Consider the following 25,281-nt stretch of genomic DNA (forward strand, 5'->3'; position numbering starts at 1 on the left):
ATAATGGGTACATTGCGTATTACAACAATGTAAGGATGCTCAGGAGGGACGTTGAGCTGATGGCCCATAACATTGGTACAACTTTCATTTTGGAACTACTGTTTAGCCGTACTAGCACGTCTTCACTGAGTTAAATGATCGGCCATTCAACATTTCAAAGTTTGCTGGGATTCTCCGTTTACTGGTTACCCCACTCCCCACAAACACATACACGATTTTTCCTCCTTTTTTATAACAACAATGGCCCTCATATGCCATCATACCAGCATTTTTAGCAGGCTAGCGTGGTTAAACATGCCAAACATCTGCTGCTTCCAGCCTCTCAAATGTCTTTTATAGACAGTTTCTAGGGCAAAGTAAGTAAAGTGAAAATGAATCAACTTGGCCTCTGGAAAGCTGTAATGGTCATTTCTCACTATGTTCTGACATTTACAGATTAACTGCTCCAAATAGAAAAAATAAACTTCATCGATCAGCCAGTAATTAATGGTTGTAGCTTGTTAACGGGTCGTACAGTCAACTAGGAATGATAGAAAAACAGTAACTATGTACTGTAGGTAGTTCAAGTTGAAGATAAAGTACAGTTAGATAACTGCACATGGACACTGAGCTCTCTGGCTCTGCATGTCCAAACATACTGATCAGCACATAGACTCATCACTGTCCTCAATTGGTAAAAGCCCCCTTAACAAGAGCATCCATCTCTAATGCATTTCTATTAATAAACAAAAGCATTAACCCTGACCCAACGAAAGTGCTTTACTGGCTTTATGTAATCGCATACAATTTGTTTGTAGGCATCTGTCATAGAGCATCAGGCCAAGGGTGAGGATGAAATGAGACAGCAACATAACACAAATTAAAAAGTCTGCATGATGAATGTCCTCTGCACAGATGAAAAAGCCTTGAAGTTGGGGTGACGGCCATTCTATTTTAATGCAGCGGACGGGGGGGCCAGTCAGAGTCAGATGTGATGTTTTTGTTGACAGTCTCGTTAAATGTGTTCAATTTGCATGTGTCAGACATCATGGAAAGGACACTAGTTTAGAGGACAATTTCCCCAAAGACCCGCGGCTCATCTGCTCGGCAGAGGGAAAGCTCCAGGCGCCTCCTCAAATGAAGAGAAAAGAATGGATCTGGGCATTGATTACTGACGACAGAGTGTGCTGCCTCAGTGCTTTATGAAGTCAATTCATCAATATCAGAGCGGGGACCAAGTGCAACCAAAACCTAAATAGGCCGATTCCACTGCAACTAAAGTCACCAGAGAAAGCAGATCCTGATAGAGAGGGAAAACAAGATACAGTGAGAAAGCCCAGCAGGGAAGGAGAGATATTTGATTATTGACCGCCTGCACACGCATAAACACATACACATACAGCTCACATGTGAACATAATGCATTGAACGTCGACTCTCATCTCCTTTTAAATGTAATCATTCACACTCCGGTCTACAGTGGTCATTTAAAATTCAATTAGGGAATAATGACGGTGAAAGTCCATCATCAATGAACAGACAATTTGTTGAGCAATTATAGACCGCCATAAATACAGCTTTGTACGTGTGGCTCTCCTTCACACCATATAATGACCCCGTTAGGACATACTGCTGTATTCAAAATGAGCTTCCAGACAATTAACAGGGTGGGGTTACATTTGATAGCTATTGTATAAAGTGAAAAAGAAACATGAGTGCATGTTAACCTGCAAACAGCATAATCTCCCACCTTTAAATGTCTTCAAATTAAACGAAAGCAATCATAACGTTGCTCTGTTCATAATGAAGTACCTAAATAGTCGATCTCAGCCAAGCCTCCTACCGAGGCGACACGGTTACATCATCTGTGTAGGTGTTCCTCCTGCAAATGTGTCTGAAGCAGCGAGTTTCCTGCTGTCTTGTAATAGTCATAAAGACAAACTCTGCTCTGTTATTCCAGCCTGGTGAATTAAAATGAGGAATAAAGAGAACAGTACCTGCCTTTAAGGTTTGAGAGAAGCCAGGGGAAAACTGTGGGGTCCTTATTATTATTCTTCCGGGGAGAAATCTTTCAGATCAACACATCCAAATCACAAATGCAGATATGAACGCACAGGCACTCAGGCATTCTAATGCATGCACATACAAATGAAGGTTTCCTTAGAGCAGGGGTCAGCAACTGGCAATGAGCATCACTGTTATATCTAGCAATTTTAAATCAGGAACCAACATACTTTCCAAGGGCAGTTCAAACCTGCAATATCTTTTCTTTAAATATAACTTCTTAAATCTACAATATGTGATTTTTTTGGACACTTGGAGGCAGCAGAACAAGCTGCGAACACAACACTGACATTATTATCTCCATTTAAAGGTATATTACACAGGATTTTCCCAAAAGACAATGTATAGACCAAAGTAATCCCTCTCAATCATCACTTATGACCCACTAGAAGTGTGTGGTGGTGTATTTATCCGCAGAGACTCTGCCCTCTGCCTGGATTTTCTTATTTTCTTATTGTGTGGCTATGTTTGTGACATTCTTGGGAGCAGCACGCAGGTGAGGACAGGTAGCAACCAGGTGCCACACTATAAGCAGCACGCATCCAAGAGGAAGCTAGAAAGATCATAGACCCGGCGCTGAAAAAAACCAAACTATTGCGAGGCAAAACTTCAAGCAGACAAATCTTGCTCCAATACAAGAGTGAATCTGGGGTTCACTGGCAATATTGTTTCCGAACAGTAACCGACATTTCCTGCATAGTATACCCGTAAAAATGGAGTCTGCAATTCACGAGACAAATTGTTGATATTTGAACTCAACACCCAAACAAATACACCCCTGCACTGCTCCTTCAGAAGCTCTGTAATATCTCTGATTTTATGTGCATTTTATTACTATCATGGTGTAGCTCCTCTGCTCTTGGGCGAGGACAAGAAAGAAGGAGAATAGCCGCCATGGTGTTGTGCCGCTTGGTCTGAGCCACTTTGTTTCCAAGTTACAGAGCAGTTTTTACAGAAATTTTTCAGTGCACACACAGACAGGACATCTAGCAGACCAAAATTTGCTGAATTTAAAAATTATTTTAAAGACTTAAAATAGCAGACTCCAGCTTTAAGTTCTTATAGCGATATCTACAGATCCAGCAGCTATGTAGTAACATTTGCACTAGATGTTCGAGTGTAGAGTTTCTGGCCACTTTACGAATGTAAGTCTAATTTTCATTGTTTCAGCTCTGTTACGTTGTGGCTCTTTAGCTGCTCAACACTCCACTGTGCTCACCAGCTAGCAGATAATTTTGTCGGTCTGCCGTTCGGTGTTGGACAGGTAGTGTCAGTTTTAAGGGCTTATCCAGTGAAAACAGCTGCCTGAAGCAGCTGAAAACAACAATATGAGACACATTAAGCCCAGATACTTAAGTGTCAATAAATGACTCAATGCTAACTGTTGTTTTGTGTCGCACTGCAAGAGTGAAGATTTACTTGCTGGGTTATCCCACATTATAAACAGAAGCCTGAACCTGCTGCGGTTAAATGAAAGTACTGTTGTTGTTGCAGAAATATTAGAGAGGAATTTTCCAAAGTTTGAAAAAATTGCCTTCAATTTCAAAGTAACAGAAAGAGGGAAATCATCCCCTTATTCTGAGGGGAAAGAGAGAGTGTGCAGAGCTGGCTGCTAAAGATGTCACTTCCTGCCACAATAAAAGAGATGAGTAGGTTACGGACATAACGTCATTTAAAAATGTATTACAGTTTTTTCTGCTCACCACAGCCCTCTCCTTTTTTATTTTTTAGTATTTTTTTCTATTTATTTTTTATGTCCGTACTATACCAACACCACTTATATTATTGTCATATATTACTTATTTCATTAGCTATTTTATTCTATTGACTAATATGTTTATTGTCTTTTATAATTGTAACTGTGCTTTGCTATGTCTTTTAGACAGCCACCTCTTTGTGCTTGTGAGATGCAAATCTGTAGTGTTGCCCTCTAAGAGTCGACCAAATGTTAGTCGACCAGAAAGGTCATTGGTCGGCAAGATTTCTTAGTTGCAGAAAACAACAACAACAACAACAACAACTTGAAACTCTATTAGGAGCTGCACCTTGTCAAAATAAATCAAAACCTATAAGAATGGAACATGTGGGAATTAAATTTGAAAGGACAGACACAGGAAGTGGCCACACTCAGCAGTCAGACAGGAGTCACGTTACAGGGCTGGTACCTGTGGTTATTCCACAGGCTAGTTATGTCGGGCAGGAAATCCAAAGTGTGGCATCATTTTGAGAAGGTGAAGGACGAACCCAAGGTGATATGTAAACTCATCTTCATTCGTCGACTAAAAACATGACGTATCATCTGAAACATGGAAGTAGCTACATGCCCATTAGCCACTTAGTGAAACATGGAAGTAGCTACATGCCCATTAGCCACTTAGCACAATCATTGCTGCTTTGCCGACAGCATCATTAGCAGGCGGCTCGCTCAGTGTGTGACGTGCACTTGTAGATAAAATATAGGCCTATATTAATGAAGGTTCATTAGTACGGTTTGTATTTCTCTGTAATGTAGCACAGTGTTAACAATGTTACTGATACTATTCTTTCTCACACCTTCAACTCAAACCATTGTGTTGCCCCGCCTAAAAGATATCATTTAATGCTTGGATTAGTATCGTAAACATGCAGGCGACTGGTTGACTAATGGCTCTAAATGACGACTACTGGTCGACTAGCAAAATTCTTAGTCGGGGGCTGCCGACTAAGCCGTGTCATTAAAACTGTTTGAAGTTAAAGGTACTACTGTCATTTACTTTAAAAAATGGTAGTTTATCCAATTTGTTTTGCACTGTTTTTATTACAAGGTCATGTTTATTGAGATTAACACTAGCTTTGTATTGACACTGTTTCCCACAGCGCAGTTTTTAAATAAATCACATTCAAGCTGTGATGCAAACCCTTTTTGCTCAGCCCATATATTTTTATTGGAGGGCCAGATTTTGCCCACAGGCCACTATTTGCCCACTACTGCCTGAGAGGATACAAGCATTACTCCATACACTAAAACAGGATACCCTGTAGGTATTTCTTCACAGTCTAGAGGATAAATACTTATGGCCAGAAAATTCAAAGTCTCCCGTGATGCACCGAAAGACAGAAGAAAAGCCGAAGGGAAGATAGAAAGACAAGACAGATTTGTTTTTCTACATTTTTTGAAAGATCATTAATAAATCCAGAGATCGGAGATTTTGTTGTTCCAGAAACCCCCCCGAAAATGTCATTAAAATGTCCGAGAAGGGACAAGTGATTAAAGTCCAAAGTCAAAGCAATTGCCCTCTCCATTCTAAATAACCACTTAATCTGTATTGATTCTCAGTTATGCAGCATTTCCAGACCTCCGTCCACTGCCCTCCGAACTGCAGCCTGTTTTTTATTCTTCCTTTGGCGTCGCAGGCTGCTTTCATTATGGCCGCTCCCACATACGCTCCACTGCTTGTGTATCTAAATGCCATCGCCAAACACCCGCCACTACATTTCCTTCTACTTTCACTTCCTTTCCACTTTGTTTGTGGACATCACCACTTCTTCCCCAATATCCTGTATGCCAGGACTACCTGTATCTCAAGTATGCAGAAATGAAAGTTGAAGCTCTTGGGGTTGTACTTTGTCATTGAAGTGCCACATGCTACGCCCTGAATACCAATTGCTCGTCTTTGATGCTTGTTGCTGGACTCCAAAGGCTCCTCTCGCGCCTGCTGTTGCTGCTCATCTAAAGTTCGACAAGGCCCTCTGAGGACAGTGCATTCCCTCAGAGGTTACGCCTATCTCGCACTAGTCTATCATCACTTTTGTCAGCTTTCTCTTTTATGCAAACCGGCTCTAATCTTTATAGGAGCCTCCCCTTCACTCTGCACTGTATTGAAACACAAAGTGACAAGAGCTCGGGGAATTGTGCTACACTGTGCTGCATATGATTGCGGGGCAACCTTAGGATTTCTTGTGTAAATCTCTTTGCCTGCTTCTCTTCATGCAACCCCGGCCTAACGCAGGTCTGCTCCACACAAAAAAAAAAAAGCCACTTATTAAATATTGTGTTGGACGATGCAGAAGCTATAGTGTCTGTGCCATGATAGCTGAGACGTGAAATTGATTTTCATGCTTAGTAAAATGCATTGGTGACTGCACTCAAGCTGTTGTTCCCATCTCCTCCACACCTACAGATCAGTAAGATGCATGATGTTTGCCGTCGAGGCTTTGGGTGATGCATAATCTTTTGAGGGAGAACAGAAAACAATGCTGCGGTCTCATTTCTCTGCGCAATTATCATTCTTTCATTGTTACGCTGTTAAATGAGGTGCATGATGGGACAGCAGTGTGGTTGTCTTTGATGGTCTCACCCCGGTCTTTACACGTAATTAAACAGCCACATCAGCCCATTTTATCATCTCAGCCATTATTACGATTCAGCTTCTTCTTCGATGTACAATCTGAAATGTAACCGAGCCAAGCCTTTTGATGGAATAAAACCTCATCAAGAGGATAAACATGGCCTCGCTGGTACAACTCATCATTTTCTAATCATCCAAAACACAAATATCCAACTGACTGCATGAAAAGATCCATGACAGGAATTAAAATGATGAAACAAATCACAGTGGTGCAGTGGCGCATGACAGCTGCTATGTTGAGGAAGGGCAGCACAAAGCTTGAAGCTATCCTGCATTGTCTCAAGGTAAAGCAACAGACAGGCTGGAGACAGAGGAGATGAGGGTGCCCAAACAAGCAGGGCAGTCTGGGGAAGAGGAGCCAAGTGCGGGTAGAGCTGCTCTGCCAAGCGCCGAGAGCCATTCGGGCTTCCACCGGGCACGTCGACGGGCTCCCAGGCCAGCTGTCCTAGTTGGTTGCGAGCAGCAGAATTTGTCTTCCTAGGGGCTCCACTCAACACCTCCCTCTTTCAAAATTCCTCCGCAGCTTCTCCACATTCCCACCGCCAAATGAAGACGCACGCAGTGATGTGAATATTGTCACTGTCACATAATGGGCAAAACTGTCAATTTCTCAGGATCTAAAAGAACAGCCTTTGAGGAGTATCTTAAAAGCGCGGAGGACGATAAGATAATTTAACAGATTTGAAAACATGAGCTATCAAAATGAGAGTTTGAAGGTATTATAGCTTGTTATTACAAGCCATATCCATGCTACTGCATTTTATTTTTTGCTTTCTGCTGAGGAAGGGAGCAGAAAAAGAATATCTTACACACATGATGGTGTTTGTTCGACTTGTTAGGCAGTTTAATAAAATACACCAGGTGAAATCATCAAAAATTAACGACAGGGGGGTTCAGAGATGATGACATATGTCTTGTTTGAAACATTGGACTTGATTTAAAATTTCCAGCTGGCTGATGCCGTATGGGTCTAATTAAGCCCGAATGTATTTCCTGAAAAACATGATCTGAAATAGAACTTTAACTCCTATTAATCAGTGTGTTTTTTTTTCCTTGTCAGCCCTCTACAGCTTTAATTAAAAGTCCCTTGGAGTAGCGGTTCACACATGTCATTTCCTATTTGAAGACTCAGGGATGTAACTAGGACACTCATTATGCAGAATTCAGCAAAACTGCGACTCCCCGACCACCTCTCTCGGATTGTTCCACCAAGCAGACCCAAGGTGGCTCCTTTGTCACCTCAACTGTAATTGGCATCTATCATGTCTTTGACACAAAGACATGCACTGGATATGCACCTGAGCAGCATCCATGATGAAAGGGAAAGTGATGACAGGCTTTGTGAGGTGTTGTATGGAGAATAGAGTGCTGCTGTCATGTGCCGCCTTTCCCACGATATATTATCTTCGCAGTATACATCCTTTTACAACCGGCTCCTAAGAAGCACAACTTCTAAATATCAAACTCAAGCAGATGCTATCTTGTCCTTTGTTGGAGGGAAAAAAACATGGATTTGATTTTGCATTTTGTTGTTCTGAGCTATTCAACCCAGGGGTAATACAAATGAATTGCTCTTTCTGCCAACAGGCTGCAGCTGTGAAACATATGAATTGTTTCTCTCCTGCTGATGAGTAATGAGGGAGCGTAGGATAAAAGACTGTCATATTGCCTTTTCGTCATCACAAGCAGAGTGTTGTTTCATTAATTCTTTTTCAACTTATTGCTCTGCAAGTGCAAAGGATTGGACTGCTGATGCAGCCGCGCTACGAGCTACGATATCCAAGAATTTCAAAGCCGAGCGTTGATCGCCTTTAAGATATGCAGTGCCGTTTAACTCCTGCATCGCGAGCATGTGGCCGCCTTTCAGAGACTAATATAGTTTTGCTTCAGATTTTACTTAATTTATGACTTAATTGCCAAGCCAGTCCCTCATGCCGACGGACATATTGCTTATTCCATCTGAACCGTCTTTCAGACTGCTCTGTTTGACCTACAGGGCTCTTCTTCATCAGGTCCAATTTGCCTGCCATGGCCAGCTAGCTAATTATATTTCATGAGCTGACCCTTCTGAGTTTGAGCCTGATGTGGGTGCTTTGATTAGCCTCCTGTTTTTTATCACCTCTGAGTCTTTCACGTTGTTATCACACTTTCTGCTGACAGCCCCAGTGCCTCAAGGTTGCACACTGCAGTTCTGCCGCATAAATTTCACGTTCATGTCATAAGAGTTCAAGAACTGCTTCTCTGTCAACATGCCTCATTTGGAGCAATCTTGCGCGGGTCAAGAGTGCTGTACTAAAGGCACAAAATGGAAAAGCTGCAAGGAGGAGTTTATCAAGGACTTTACACAAAGTCGTCTTTATGATGCAACAAGCCTGAGTGCAAAAATGTTTGGCCCGCTGCATTTTTTTGGACATTTGATCTTAAAGCAAAGGTAATGCCAGCCTTTCACTGTCACAGAAAAATTTGAATAAAATCATGAGAGTTTGGCTAAAGTTTTGGCGTGCTCCTGTGATCTTGATCACTGCTCCTGGTAGAAAACACAACACCAAACTCCATTTAAGAAATACAACATATTAATTCCTTACGTGACTGCAAAAATACATAACTCTTGAAAAAAGTATCATATGTTGACAGCCCTTTTGTCAATTCAGCATCAATATAATCTATAAAGATAAACTGTATTTGCGTACACATTTTACATTGTGGGTTTTGAGGCTAACAGTTTCAAAAAGTATGATTTCTCACTGAAATACAGGCTGGTTAGTGGATCACATACACGCTTAATTTAACACGGATTCTTGTCCACTTCATAACTCCACCAGTCTCTCCTCCTTTTTCAAAGTACAAGAGAACCGAGAGCTGTTTACGCTCTTGCGCCTCCCCGGAGTCCCCTCCACGTTTACTGTCTACTTGGTCTTGTGCTTCTTGTTTGGTGCTTGAGAGAGTGAAGCTTTTGGTTGCTTACAATCTTCATGCCATTGAACTTCAGTATTTGCATGAGCCAAGAAAAAAAATCTCAGACCATACACATGATTGATTTTGCTGAAACATCAAGACAAGAAACAGACTGACTAAAGACAGCTCGGACTGAGTTTTATGACCACCTCACACCAAATGTTTGAGATCACAGAACTGCACACCATTCTGGCATTGGAAATTTGTCTGTGACAGTGAAATCGTTTGAAAAGACATTTGGTGCATAGCTGGTATTATGGTCTGTAACTAAAAAGTCTGTAACTTATGACACACTGTCATTAGATGTCAGATGTCAAAGTCTTTTAAAGCCTTTTCAGAGTGTGTGGTGGGCAGAAGGTGCTGTGTGGTGAAACTGTTTTCTGGTACTACTCACCCTAAAAAACTCCTTTGTGGAGCCTGAGTCCAGAGTGCCATATGCTATCTCTGTTTGCTTGGCTAAATCTTCGGCACTTTCTATAGGAGAGACCATCCTCTCCACTGTCAAGAAGGCAGCCAGGTTGGCTGTGTAGGAGGAGATGATGATGAGGGTGAAGAACCACCACACACCACCGACGATACGGCCCGATAGAGACCTGCGAGGGGGAGGTTGAACACGGGGAAACACAGAATGTAATTACACACTGACATGTGGCGCCCATCAGCCTGCTAAGATGCTAACAGTTGTGCTCGGTGTACCTAATTGCACTGGTAATCAAAATTTCCTTGTAACTCAACCTGGCGCTGCGTCAGCACGCTAAAGCAGCACATTTCCGAGGAAAGTAGTACACGCTGTTTGAAATGAACTCTAATCCAAGGCTGTAATTGGCTGTGAAACAATTAGGGGTCAAAGCTCAAATCATAGCCTAAAGAAAGTATTGATGAGGCCATTCTGCTGATGATAATTTCCACATACAAACTGACAAACTCAATTATACATATAATGGCTGCAATAAATGTGAAATGAGTTTAGCTTCAAATAATGAACACCTAAAGGAAGAGGGCAGGACGTGGAGATGCTTGAGTGACTCTGTGTATCTATTAAAAACGCATCTCATCACTTGCAGTTAAAATTTTACGTAGTATTTGTTTCTGCTTTTATCTGCACTCCTTGTGTGTACTGAAGCTGACCCACCTGGGGGAGATGTCACAGCCCTGCTGCATGAAGGCGCCCAGTGAGAACCAGAGAGAATTGAAGATGCCAAAGTCATTGGGAGGATCGGGGGGCGTCTGTGGGTCTTTGGTCTCGTCCTGTTCCTCGAGGTTCCACTCATAAGGACTGAACCGACTGACCAGGAACAGGACCACGCTCACCCCAATATAGGCAAACACTATACACATCCAGATCTCATAGGCCAGCGGATCCAGGAAGGAGAAAACGCCGGGCTTGGACTTTTGCGGCTTCTTTATCATAATGGAGATGCCCAAGCTCATAAAGGGCTTGGAAAAGTCTATCACCTCCTCTCGAACCAGAGTAATGGTGAGAGGTGCAACAGCTATATCTGCTCTCTGGAAACAGGGACATGCACAGCAAGCGTTAGTCAAGACCTGCATAAAGAAACGGGTCATTTTAAATGTGTGTGTTGTGAAAGACTGGAGCTGCAGAGGAAGAATAAACCAATGTTATCACACATTTTACACAAGATTAAAAGAAATAAGCCACCGGCTGTGACACTTGAAGGCTGAAAAAAAAAAAAAAAAAACCCCACACACGCACATGCACAGGAAAAGCAGAGCAGGATTTGCACAGTGCTACGACCTGGGATGTTAGCTAATAGATTCAAAGTGTAAAATTAATTTTAATTAATCACCATTAAATTTTACAGAAATTTTGCCACATTGGGAGGTAAGGAGGAGAAAAAGCTCACAAGGGCCCTGCAAGACTTTCAGAGAGACAGCTTGGACAAAATCCACCGAGGCAGATGGGTGTTTGAGTCATGTTTGACCAAATGTTTCCTTAATCGAGACCAAAGGAGAAACTGGAGAGGAGAAGTTTTCAATTGTATGATTCCTTTGAACGAGCTGAGCTATACCTTATTCAAAAAAAAAGCGTAGTAAAAGAAAGTAGTGAGTTCATCTGATGTCTTTTAAACAAGTGTAATGGCTGCAATTTGCCGAACATACAGCAAAGAGGTTGCTGTATACAAAAAAATCAGCAAGCCTTGGCTGCGTAAACTTAATCACATGCCATTCAGTAGGCTTGGATTTCCCAAACACGGCTTATTCTGGCATTAGCTTTATTTATTTATTTATTTATTTAAATTTTCCAAGCTGTTTCTCTTTATCTCCCTCCTTTGCTCTGCTGCTTCAATCACATTACGCTATCAAAACACATCCACGGAGGTGGTGCTGCCTTTTTAGGAATCACAATGGGTTTCTTTGTAAAAGCAGAAGAAAATAATTAATCACATTAGACAGTGTTACTGCAGCGAGTGTGCATGTGATTAATTAAATAACTGCTCCTCTTCAAAGGAGGACAATTCTTTGTATTGTGCTCGCATTGTCTTTTTATGTCGAAATTGAGAAAACATTGGATTGAAGCGGCGCGAGGCGGAAAAATGTTTCCTACAAGGTCAAACTAGGAGCAACACAAATAGACCCAATAAACATGGCTGTTTTCTTTACCCTGTCAACAGAGCGTTGTGAAGGGGCTATAACCATTTAATCCTAGCGCAGGCGTAAGCAGCACTCAATCAATGTTGAGGGAAACAAAGCAATAAAGAGCAGCCTGCGGCCTAACCTTTAAAAGACAACTAAAATCAAATTAATTTACTGGTCAAAAGGTCAGAATGTACAAAACTATTAGTCCCGGACCACCTGCTTTAAAATTACAGGTCTGGAAAGACTTGACAGCGACGTGAGCGGGATGTTTTTTTCGCCCTCCATCTGCAGGGAGTGGACTTTTCCCATTTGAAAGATAATTTGGTGGCGATAGCACATCAAACCAAGCAATCTCTCAAGCTGATAGTTGGGAAATTGAACAGATGAGGAAGCCTAACCCTCATGCATTTTGTATTTGGCCCCTGTTCAACTACTGTGGCCTTGAAGAAAGGCGAGAAAGGAGTGGAGGGGGGGGGGGTACGTTTTAGAATGCCAGAGGTGTTGCGAGAGCCCGAGCGCTCTGTCAGATGTAAAACACGGCGTGACCCGTCCCTAATGTGAGAGGTTCAACCTTTACGGAGCACAACACATATGGATCTTGTTGTTTCTAACCGCAAACCGCCGTTTAGCTGTTGATTCTGCAGCAGATTTTCTCAGCTGTGAATTTACAATGTGGCATACTCATCATACACATCAAACATTGAACATAATTACACAATCACTTCAAAGGCATACAATCTTTCATTCATCAAAGTGATTACAGTGTGTTTGCCATATGGACCCATTGTTTTCATGTACCTACCTCTGTTTTTCGCCTGTAAGAGAGAGAGAGAGAGCTTTCTATGCTAAGCAAGAAGGATTAATTGCAGTGAACAGCACTGAGAAATGATTTCATTTTCTCCGTCTCAAGATGATCACCAACTCCCCCAGTGCTTGAGGCTGCATCTGACAAATTCACTCACAGCTGAGCTTCCTGAGACAGCATTAGACTTTGAACTGGGCAATAGCTGATGAGTTCACAACGGGTTGGTGATAACCTTAAGACAGAAAAATGAGATCTCCTCTCATGTTGAAGTTCCTTGCAAACTGTCATGTAATCAGCGAAATTGAGGCTCCCAGTACTCACCCCATAGACCAGTTCACCCACCATCCCGTTCCACGTCTTGGTCTCGGGGTCTCGGGCTCCGTACTTCCCATCCATTACTATAGACAGTTTGTACTTAATTCCAACATGTTTGGCAATCTCAGATGCTAAATCGACGCAGTAGCCTTCATATCTGTCATTCCCATCCAGATGCATATAATTTTTCTTGTACATCACATAAGGAGCTTCCTGTTGATTCAAACACACGCTGGTTTATTCACTCCCATGCCCTAGCACACATTCAGTTACACAGAAATATGCATACATGCGCCCATATGTGCCCGTGCACACACTTACACACACTTACACACACACACACACACACACACACACACACACACACACACACACACACTTTCTCACACTCAAAGAGAGATTCAAAATATTATAAGCTGCTATAACCACATCCATGCAGTCATGCATATACAGATGATGCCCCGCGAATGCACAAATATACTCTGATAACAGCAGCGTGGTCATGTGGTCACACTGCTTTCATCAAGCCATGGCAGCCAGCAGACACCAAGCCCAATGCACCCAACCCATTTTGAGCCCAAGGGTGCAACTCAGTGGTATAATAAAGGAGGGTTAAGGGAAGGAAGTTTTTTCATTTCTGCGGGAGAAGACAGAGGGGCCAGAATGAGTTTTAATAGGGCTGGGAGTCATTGGTAGGCAAGGTGTGGGTCAGCTCAGAGGTGGGTGGGGATGGGAATGGGGATGGGTTTCATAAGTAAATGCCAGTGACAGGAGAGGGATCAGAGAGTGCCCATAGTATCTCAACATATTCAAGCACATTGCACCAATGCGCAGTTAAAGGCTGTTTCATTCCAAAAAAAAAAAAAAATTAAAAATTAAAAAATAAAAGATAAAAAAGAGCCGTTATTTGCTTTCCAGAAAAATGCAAAAAAAAAAAAAAAAAGAAAAGAAAAGAAAAGAAAAACTCCATAAATGAAATAATTACATCAGGAGAGCAGGAGCGTGCTATTTTTCCTCTCCTTTTCAACTTTTCACTGGTGCAGCTTCGTCTTTTCTCTTACTGAGCACATCATCATTATCAAACAATAGGACCGCTCAGGAGAGCAGGCATTGTCATTACAGCCACACACAATTAGAGTGCAAGTGGGAGAGCAATGGTTTGTTTGTTCTGTGCTGAACGTATCCCCTCACCTTGTATCCATTGAGTGTTCCCCTCGAGTTAACACGTGTTTACCTCCTGACTGTATTTCTCATCTCGAGATGTTAAATGTTTCCTCTTGCTATGGAGTGACGCCGGCTTATGCCTCGGAATACAGATGAAATCTAACTGTGCATAAATACCACAGATTCTTATCGTTTTCCAAACATTCTTTCTTTTACCATTTTAAAATGTTTGCTCGCAGCGACTGAGGTACTGCATCAGGTAATTATACAGTCGGTAAATATATTCGCAGTGGGAGCTATCCAATAAGCCTGAAACATTTAGTTGAGTAAATACAGTTGAAAATAAATAAATGGAAGGTATTTTGTTTGTTCATCATTCTTTGGGTCTGGGAAGATTCCCAGCGACATGATTCCTCCCTAAATCACTGACTGGAAGTTATACTTCAACACAGAACACATGTAGGAGCAATACAAAATAGATTGGAGAGGCAATAACGAGGACAAATACCACACCTGCTTATCCCTCCTCCAATACTGTTTATTTTGCTTTGCCCAGCTCGAGAAACCATTGCAGTATCATCCTCTAGTCATTCTCCGGCCAGTCTATCCCGAGTGTCATTGAACATTTACTTGATGAGGACAGACAGGTCTACTTACGTATGCGTTTGTATGCTTTTTTTTTTTTTTTTGGTAATTGATGGAGTCAACCATTATCATTTATACCATTATTGTGATGTCACTGCTACGACAGGCCACTGAAGTATGGAAAATCAAAATGCTTTGACACCCACACGGATACAGTTGAAACACTCCCCCGTTACGGACCGACTGTTTCAACATGTAGTGAGTGGATGGAAAGCAACACAAAAAAGATGTGGTTCTACCCGCCCAGGACAGAATGTATCACTCATTGGAATCAACACCATGACCTTGAGTGGCAGAATACGTGAAACATTTAAAACTGCATGGAAAGTGTACCATAATAGTAGTGACCACAATCGTTCGGTTTTCCACTGAGGAGTCGTTGGAGACCTGCGGGTCCATAATATTTACAAATCGTGCGTACTCGTTCCAGTACCCAATCTGCAAAGAGAAAACAGCAGTTAGTGTTGCATGCCGGCGCACTGGCGATACGCAGTATATAGCAGGGACACTTCTGAGTATTACTGCCATGATGCAGGGCTCATTAAAACAGCACTACATCTCCCAGAGGCCTGCTGCCTCTGCCCTAAAGTTCATCCAGAATAGCAGTAAATGAGCAGAATGCTAAAACGTCAGAAAGTCGTCTAAGCATGGAAAAAATTAGAGTTGATATTTCTACATCCAACATGCACTTAGTGTCGTGATCAAAGATGTAATGAAAATATACTACTGGTTTTTATGATCTGTTGAAAGAGCCAAATGTGCAGCAACTGAACTGCCTGAGCATACGGCAGACAACTTCAACCCCCCCCCCCCCACCACCACCTTCAGCTTCCCAGGTTTTATGGTAAATAATTGATACTCAGGCCTGTGAACTGCATACGTATTTAATAATTTAGCATAATATCCCAGTGCCTCCACAGTTTCTTCTACACAGTCCTGCCATCACAGTTTCTCTGTATTCTGCTGTACAGATGCTTAAGTCAAACCAATGTCAAGTGTTTGTTTGCCCATCTGAAATAATGGCTGCTCTGGCTCACGATGAAACGTGTTGCATATGTTGCTGCCAATAATCTAACTGTTGCTGGCGAGGATTTTCCTCGTCACATCTGGTCCGCATTTTGTTTTGTTTTTTGCCTCAGATCTTTAAAATGTTGGGGCCAGACAGGTGCATAGCAGTGCAAAGTTTTTAAACACCAAATGGAGGCGCTAGAAAGCAGCAGACTTCTCAGACTAGAGCTCCAAACTGTGCTTACAGTTGTGGATGTATTTAGTGCACTTGCCAGACTGGAGAAAGCTCTAAATGTTTATTCCCCCTGCTCTTGTCCAACAGTGATATTTGAGAAGTGCTGCTCGGGGGACGACACTGTGGGGGAGCTGTGTCGTGGAGGGCTGCTCCAGAGGCAAAGTCCTGATTTCACCCTGAGCAGCTGGGACAGATATCAGCCCATACATCACTGGTGACAGTCCCAGCTAAGAACCTTCATCCTCTAACTGTCAGTGGGGTGACCGGGGCTCCAGGTCCTGACAAACTGCTGCCCGGCTTGTCTCATCTTCCCTCCCTTCTTCACTCTCTCCCACTGACCTCCTTTCTCCCACTCTCTCCCTGTTTGGCTGTGCGGGGATGGCTGTAAGGGCCCTGTGATGCTAACTGAAGTGTGGGCATTAGAGGCCTGGGAGGCAGGCGGCATAATCACATGTCATATCAGACTGAGCCCACACTTATCCAGCTAACGAGAAATTCACAGCTGTCGCTTGGAACTGGGTGAGGTTATGAAATAAAACCAGAGGTCATCATATGGTAGCGGTTATAATGTGAATGTACCACTGGGAATTACCATTTTGAAGAGGAGCCAGAGGAATTCTTGGATCCCCTTTATAGTAATTGGTTATCTGAATGGTAATTACTGTCAGGAGAGGACCAAAAATCCTATCTGCGCCATCACACGGCACGGAAATGGTCTTATATCATTCTTTTGATAGGACAGTTTTAGCTATCAGATTGCAGGCTGTGTGTGATTTGTGTGGCTTGTGAAGCTTGGGATAGCTCATCAGTGCTGCTACCTAACAGAGGTAGAGATAGGCAATTAGCATTACTCTGCACTGTCCTGTCAGCTCTGCTGTTCCCACATGACTGCAAAAGCCCTCAGTACTTTAATAAGCGGAGGTAGAGGCTTATTTGATTTTTTTCCCCTCTGTTTTCACACAATCATGCTCAATCATTTATCTCACGGTGTGTCTACATGTATACAGAGATTTTTGAGAACACATATTTTTCCCCTTAAAAAAAATGAGTCTCTCCACACAGCCTTTATTTACGAATATCTCGGTCCACACTAGAACGCAAAAGCAACCCAGTTAGCGATGGTCAGTAGTTTGCCTTGTCACAAAGGCGGTAAAGTGCACAGGCTTTTCAAACACCTACTGGAGATCACATCACTGTTGATTCCCATTCAATTTAAGCATGGAGGAGCTAACTCAAACATGTGAGTGATGCTCTGGACAAAAGTTTTCTAACAGATAACAGTCCCACTCTGCAAAGTGTCCCACCATCTGCTGGTTCGACCAGGCCTGATTCAAAACCTTCGTTTCTGGCAGACGGGTGCACACCAAAACAATCGGACTGAGACCTTCTTGAAGAGGTGGTCTGGTGTGGTTCGTTTGTGGTGAGAACTTGTTCCGACCTCAATCCGAACCAACTGTAGTCACATTACGCATTGTTTCGGTGAAACAAGCACGAGCATGTTACAGTCCTGGAGTCCTATACTGCCTTAACATGCACTATCGGTGCATCCAATGCATCAAAACATTGTTTTCTAGTTGGAGCCGTGCCTCGTTTTCAAACTGTATGGTTTGACTAAAATGAACAATGACAGCAATATAGTCCATGATGACCAGCGCTAACATCAACCTGCGTAGTTGTCCCTCCATTGTGACATTAGAAAGTGTCGCACCTGCGTAGTTGTCCCTCCATTGTGACATTAGAAAGTGTCGCATTTATCTTGCAAGTGTACTCTCCTTCAATGTTTTGTTTACTTCCTGGATTTTTCCTGCATGGAAGTTCTGACCAATCAAGAGCAGCTTTCTCACGCAAGGCATTTTATGTGGCTTGTAAATGCTGCCGTGAGAGCACAAACCAACTCTAGGCAATTATGCAGCTTTGTAACAAAATTAGTCCCTGATTCAGACCAAAGCAAGACAACTCTCGGTCTGGAAGCACCCTTAGTGTAAAGCACTGCTAACAGAATGTTAGCAAACCGGTAGTTCGCCAGTGTTTTTCCCATTTACCGAACATGCTGTTTAACATGTCAACAAGATAAACAGTAACCGGAGTTTTGAAACATCTGCACCTTTAAAGGTCTCTTAAAAATCTCTGTTTTGGTGACCTAACACTGTGTTTGCATGTAAACAAGAGGCAAAACATAGAGGAAAATATCAGTTTTCAACATATCTGTAGACGTGTAGACAAGGCCTCTGATTAGTTCAGGGCAGAGACTTGGCATGCCTAAACATGTGGCCAGCATTCACTGGGTTCAGCAGAGGTGATCAATAAACCATTTCAAATTACATGTTGGCCAAATTCCACGATTTTGACAAGTAATGAGGCAAACCTTGATGTGTGCCAGCTGTTAGTGTTTCTGCTAAAGGGTTTTTGATCAGGTCTGGATCTGACAGCTGACGGATGAAAGTTGATAGAGGTCACCGCTCCGACTCACCTTCCTCGGCCCACCTGTTTTCATCTCATAAACATCTATGGTGTAGTTGGTCCTGCGGCCGTAGTTGTCAAACTGGATGTTCCCAGTCATACCCTGCACTTGAACCTGCCACGAGGGACAGACAGACGTAAAGACAGACAGACAAAGAGAGGGACAAACAGACAGACAGACACAGGGGAATGTGTAATAGCCATCACTTTGCATATATAGCTGGTATTAAGGTGCTCGTGTCCACGGAGCTACTGGAGTGCGCACACTCTGTTAATCAAATGATGAACTGGATACGCTTTAATAAAAGATGTAGTTTTATGGTAATGAGGGCCTGGATTTGAGTGAGCTCTGTGCAGAGATATCTGGGGGCAGAGGGAGGAGAACAGCTCTGTGCTCTCTTCCCTTCTCTCTGTCACTTTCCATCTTTATCACACTCTCACTCCCTATCTCTGCTTCACTTCTTCTAGCCTTTTCTTTAGTTATCAGCTTGCCACTCTCTCCCTCGCTCCCTCTCTTTCTCTGCCCCCCCCCCCTACCGTTTTGAGAGCTCTCTCGATGTCGATGCCTTGGCTCCAAGGTACAGCGGGATTGGCTAGACAGTCTCCAGCGCTGCCCCGGCGAGAGACGTCCACACGCTGGCGCCGCAGGTACCTGAAGGCCTCTGCTATCACCAGGATGGCATCATGGGTCAGAGCTGAAGTGTACTGTACAAAATCAGGGAGAAAGCGGTGCACACTGTGAGACAGGAACACATGGTGAGAGGCAGGAGATGAGATAAGATTACAGTAAAGCCTTCACAGGCTCATATGATTTTATACTGTGCAAAGACTGCGTAGTATGTTCCATAAGAGCAAAAGTAAATCGTTTGAAACGACTTGTCTGGGTAAAATTTTTATATAATAAAAAATCTTGCCAGAAGAAATCTGTTTGCTGAAGTTTTTGTATTCATTTAATTGGGGCAGTCTGTGTGTTACTTTCAGCCCCTGCATGTCAACGCCTGCAGGTCAGGTCAGCGTGGGTGGGGTGGGTGCCTGCTCTGACGCCATTCTAACGATAAAAATAGCTTGATTAGACAGATTTGATTAGAAAAGCCAAGTCTTGTCTGACGGTCAGGACCTCTTTCAAAACTTTTAGTGCAGAGACGGGAAGTAAATAGAGCCTTAATGTGTGATTTTATCTCCCACGCACTTCCCCTCCAACTTCGCCTGACCTTTTCACCACTGAGGGTTGAGCCACTTGTTTGTTGACCACTGCACCATGACAAAATCTAATTAAATGCCATTCAAAATCCATTTCTTTCTTGATCATTGTTTAATTAGATGTAAATTGAAGCTGCGATATAACCTTGCCTTGCACCGTCTATCAATATATTGATTGCTGGGAGGGATGCAAAGCAAAGAGGAGGAAGCCAGGGGTGGGAGGAAGACAGAGTGACAAAGACAAACAGAGGGTGAGAGGCGGAGAAGAACCGATAGAGAGCACTTCAGAGGGGATGATCGTTGTATTCTGCATGCACAATGAAAGGCCTTGCAAGCAAAGTACCTTCAGAGGAGCGTTCCGGGCTTCTGGGAATTCTCTTTCATCTAATCGCTCCCAGCGCTGCATAAACTGCTGCACAATCGGGTTCTCAGGGTTGACTATCTGAAACCCTGAGATGTTGGCTCCACCGGCGAAGACTTTGTCCAAGCTCACATTAGTAAACCCCTGAGATGAGACAGAAGAGAAACGAGTGAGGAGAAGACTCATGTCACGTGTTTTTCGTGTAATATAACCTGGGGTGAAGCACCACAAAATATTAGCTGCTATTCCAACAGCATGCAAGGTGTGTTTTATAATGGACTCTGTGCTGTATGAGAAAGCAACATGTGTTTGTCATTACACCACGGCAAATGTTTTCCTTCACACTCTGCGGTGTAACATGAATTCACTCAGAGATAAACAACCTGCCAGCAGATACTTATAACTTTGTGTCAGATCATGTAGAAGACGAAATATGTTACTTGAACCAGCTGGTCTACTTTTATTCCGATTGCTTTTTCATGTTAAAAACCCCCCAAACAAAACATTTTCTAATGCATTTCAAAAACCTCTGCCGCTCCAGCTGCCTTTAAATTTCCCTTCTCCACCCTAGAGCTATGACATGGAGTTATTTCTTTTTATGGTCAAATTGCTGTTTTTTAAGCGCAGCATTGTGTCATGGCGTGCAAGGACATGTGTTTGACTGCTGCATAATCACATCTTCTAAAGTCGGGGAAAACAGCAGCAGGGGGATCGGCGAGTGAGAGCGGGGCCGGCCTCTACTTTCAAACTCTCATGCTAATATCAAGGCTAAATGAACATTTCCCTCCCCAGAGCAGGAGGGAAAAGATGGCTGCCCTCCAAAGATGGTTAAAAAGGTTAAATGCTGTTTATTTATTGCTGAGGACATTAATCTATACTTGTAAATATGAATATATTCATTTAGGTGAATATGCAATGTAGTGTGACTGCCAGATTGTGATTGATTGGGCACGAGCAATAAACATGACAAACTCTATATATACAAGAGAAGAAGCTGAATATATAATGCAGGGTTCCTACTGCTTAAGGCAAGTTAGATTTAAGACTTTTAAGACTTTTTAAAGCCACTCGGATTGAAATTTAAGAACTTAACCAAAACTAAAGGGGAAAAAACCATCAATTATTTAGGGTTAGGGAGAATTTTGGTCAAGTTTAACGTAAAACATGGCTTTTTTGTTCAAGTTAATCTACTTCAGATGCTTTATCCATTTGGTTTGCCTTTAAAAAACTCTTAATTTGGTTTCTCTATCTTGATCTGCGTGATGTTTATGCAAGAGGCATTCTGTAAATTATCTAAAAAAATAGGCTAGATATTAGCAATTATTTTGAGATTTGAGACACCACGTCAGTAAAAAAAGATTCATATTATCCTACTTCCCATGTCTTAGCATCTTAAAGACTTTTAAAAGATTGATTTAAGACATTATGAAACCAATTAAGGCCTTGTTTTTGGATTAATGCATTCAGTGCCTTTTAAGGCTTTTTAAGGATCTGCAGGAACCCTGTATACAAGTCTGTGTTTTTCTGATTTCATACAAAAGCCTGTAATCCACTTATTGTGCATGCACATTTGCGCTCATGGCTGAGACTAAGTCCCACCACATGCAGCAAAAAGCAGGTCCCAGTCCCTCCCAGGGGAGCGGCTTGGTTATTACTCACAAGATTGGCCAGAATGTAGTGGTAACCACGGCTGTTCTTCCCCAGGGTCACAACCTATGGGAGAAAAACATCGATACAGTAAACCACCCATGAGAAGAGGGCTAAGAGCCACGGCTTGAATAAGTGGCTCCGACAATCTCTGTAAATACGGCGACGTCCTGCGAGCACGCGGGATGCCACTGGAGTTGAAACAAAAGCAAAGTCGGGCGCGGAATAACAAGAGGCAGAGGGAGCGGTTGGAGGAAGTGTTCATTAAGGAGGAGCCGATAATGAGAGAGGAACAGGAACAATGTGGAACACCCTTAAATATTCTGCTCACTTTGAAGTCATTCACGGCGCAGAGATACGAGTCCTCAGCAACTGTTGGACAGAAGGTAGAAATAGGGAGAAAAAAACATTTCAAAGGAATTTACAGTGAGACAGTAAGATGTAGATCTCGCTCCGCTTTGAAAATATCACACCTTCGGAGCACAACAGCATGTTTCAACCCACGCAGCCTGTCTGAAAATAGTAAGTGGTGTTCTAAGCCATTCCATCACTGTAGAACCAACCATATGCTGCCTTTTATTCGAGATTTTCTTCTTCCTTTTTGTACTTGGCCCACAGATAAATCAAATAGTGAGAGTCTAAATTGTCCTGGCTTTTTTTGCGCATTACATGCTGGACAGGGTTTTCAACTCGGCCTCGTGAGGGTCTCTTATTTATGAGTTTGCAGTCTGCTGTGGATGGACTTCTGAGTGGCTGCCATGCAGAAACCCGTCAACCATGTCTCAGTTTTCATCTGCGTTCTACAAACACAGCAACACAAGTTTACAGCAAAATCAGCATGTTTGCACATGTTCTGGCTCTGGCTCTGTCACAAAAACAAACCGTCAGTTTATCATCTGTTTGTCTGCGTGTGCGTGTTAGGCCAGGGACGTTGGATATTTGTTACTGTGGATCATTTACGACGTTCCCACTGAGCAGGAGAGAGCGATAAAAAGCAAGCGTGTATCTTCACATCTGAGGCTGCACAAAAGTCTTTGAAGGACGTTTTCAGTTTCCCCCATTTCAACTACAATTACAGCTTTTAATTTGGCTACGGTGAACCGAAACTGACCTGGGTGCACAGTAGCACCGAACAAGAGCACACTCTCCAAATAAAATAAACCACTTCTCTTCCTCTTTTGTGGAAATCTGAAGGTTGTCCACAAAGGAGGAAGGGAAGTCGGTGGTGTTTTTCACAAAGAATGGCGCACGAGGGAGCACAAACACACAAAGCCTTTCACTCACGCTATCAAACTGCTCGGGTGGGTCAGCTTTCTATGACAGCCTCCCCATCATTAGGGCTTTAAACCTCCACCACAGCAGGACGTCAGACAGAGGGGAACAAACCAAGAAAGTGAAATGGAAACAAAAAGGAAATGAGCTGATTATGATGCAGAAATAGCAGGAGTTGGCTTTTAGAATCCATCAATCAGCGTCTAATGAGAAGATGACAGACAGCTCCATGAAAAGAAATCTCTGCGACACTTCCACTGCGGTGATATCAGAGCTAGACGGATCACACTGTAATTATTCACAAATCTAACTTGCAGACTTTTAGCCCTGCTGTATTTTCTTGGACAAACCCGCAGCTCCGCAGTCATTCACTGTGTGCTAACCTTGACTCAGGCCGTAAGCCTCCTCACACCTGCCCCGGAGCTGGGCAGAGAAAGGCCTCACCCCCCACCTGCTGCCCGCAGCTCACAGCCAGCCTGGCAACAGCTACAAGCTGCAACCTTGGGATGAAGCGCAGCGAGACACTGATGACACAGAGATACACAGAACCTCCAGCCGGATCACGCCAACCTCTCCCCCCAGCCCTCTTTAATTAGGCAGACGGCAAGACCTGACTCCAGTTGAGACGGACAGATTTCATTGTTACTTGTTGTGATGCACCGCTGATCGCCTCATCCCTAAATCCCTCCGATCCTGCAGATGGTGATAACTATCTTTTAATGGTGTTGATAAGATGCAGTTCTCCTGTATCTCCTTTTAAACCCAATATTATTTGAGCAATAACACACTATTACGGGGGACGATATTTACTCAGATAAGACATAAGAAAATAAATTCTATCTTATTTGTGTATAGTAATGAGCACAGTCAAAAGGGATGTTAAGGTAGAGACATCTGAAGGCAGAGTTTGGGGAAATATACTTGATTGCTTTCTTTTCAAGAGTGAGATGAGACGGCTGATAGATTATCTCTCGCGTCGAGCCCAGACCTGATTGTCTAATGCAGTGTTTGGACTACCAGTGAAAAGCAACAAGCCATTTTCAGTAGAAGCTGGTGACATGATGAGACGAGCATGAGGCACGACCAATCAAGTCTGATCTGGCCTCAACGTTTTTTCACCACTCCAGTGATGCAATGAGGTGAATCATATGTTTGTAGCCTGTAGTTTGTCACAGTGAGTCTAAACATCATAACTACTTCAACGAGCACTTGAGCAACACTTCAACGGCGGCTCGGCTACACTGTCGCTCGCAGTGTGAGCAGACCGTTAGAAAAGCATGTAGACTGGAAACAGAGGGAAGCAGCTGGTTCTGTTCATAGTTCACAAATATAACTACCAGCAACTAGAGCTCTCAAACTAACATGTGGCGTTGTGTTTGTTTAATCTGCTCACAAACAGAAAAGTCAATATAAAGGCTCATATTCCCCTTATGCTGCATTTACATGGAATCGGGCAGACGGACAGCACCTTCTGGACAGCATGGGAAACAGTCCGACAGAATGGCAGCATGATGAAACAAAACATGCATGAGGATATGCTGTGATAGTGGTGTTGTATTGTTCAGAAAGAATGGAATAAAATATACTGAATGAAAGAATTTCTGTTTATCATTTTATGGATTTCCCTAGTAATGTCCAGGAATTGTCGGAATCGCCCATGTTTTGCGTCTCTGCTCTGACAGCCTCACCTAATTTTACCATGCTGCTCTCATCCACTAATATGATTCTGCTTTCTACAGTTTCTCTGACTCCATGTGAACGCAGCAGTAGTGGAAGGAAAAGATGGCTGCCCTCCAATGGTGGTTTAAAAAAGGTTAAATATTATTTATTTGTCTCGGACATTCATTAAAGTAACTTACCTTTCTGGAAATTTTACGCTTTTCTTTGTTTAGGTTAAAATGCTATTAATAAGCTGATGGCACGCTAAAATCTAAATGAATTCCACTAGAGATAAAAACTCATAATTGAACCATTCTCATATGGTTCTAAGAAAACTCAGACCAATTGGCCGAGCGTCCTGTCTGTCTTCCCCACTTCGAGGTCTCCAACTGACGTAACCGCTCTCCATATTTTTAGTTTCTCTCTAATGTAACATAGGCTATAACGTTATATATGACAACACATGACAACATACTAGTAACGTTACGCTACTATCTAACGTTAGCACTGTAACCTTATTCTAAAAC

The 25,281-nt window shown here is 42.8% G+C and overlaps 1 protein-coding gene across 5 annotated transcripts in view; it reads right to left on the minus strand.

The window, feature by feature from the left end:
* Window positions 1-25,281, minus strand: part of LOC126388861 (glutamate receptor 3) — a 170,557-nt gene that overhangs the window by 15,595 nt on the left and 129,681 nt on the right. For all 5 annotated transcript variants that reach the window (XR_007569795.1, XM_050042194.1, XM_050042193.1 and 2 more), the window contains 8 exons: window positions 21,836-21,889; window positions 20,159-20,320; window positions 19,153-19,320; window positions 18,626-18,730; window positions 15,246-15,350; window positions 13,110-13,316; window positions 10,518-10,891; window positions 9,780-9,978 (listed from right to left, as the gene is read on the minus strand). Coding sequence is in view for 4 of the 5 variants with exons in the window: in XM_050042194.1 (XP_049898151.1) it covers window positions 9,780-9,978; window positions 10,518-10,891; window positions 13,110-13,316; window positions 15,246-15,350; window positions 18,626-18,730; window positions 19,153-19,320; window positions 20,159-20,320; window positions 21,836-21,889 (1,374 nt within the window). In the remaining variant the exon portion in view is untranslated. The remainder of the gene's footprint in view (window positions 1-9,779; window positions 9,979-10,517; window positions 10,892-13,109; window positions 13,317-15,245; window positions 15,351-18,625; window positions 18,731-19,152; window positions 19,321-20,158; window positions 20,321-21,835; window positions 21,890-25,281) is intronic.

This window comes from Epinephelus moara, chromosome 4, assembly GCF_006386435.1.
Source record: "Epinephelus moara isolate mb chromosome 4, YSFRI_EMoa_1.0, whole genome shotgun sequence".
Lineage (NCBI taxonomy): Eukaryota > Metazoa > Chordata > Actinopteri > Perciformes > Serranidae > Epinephelus > Epinephelus moara.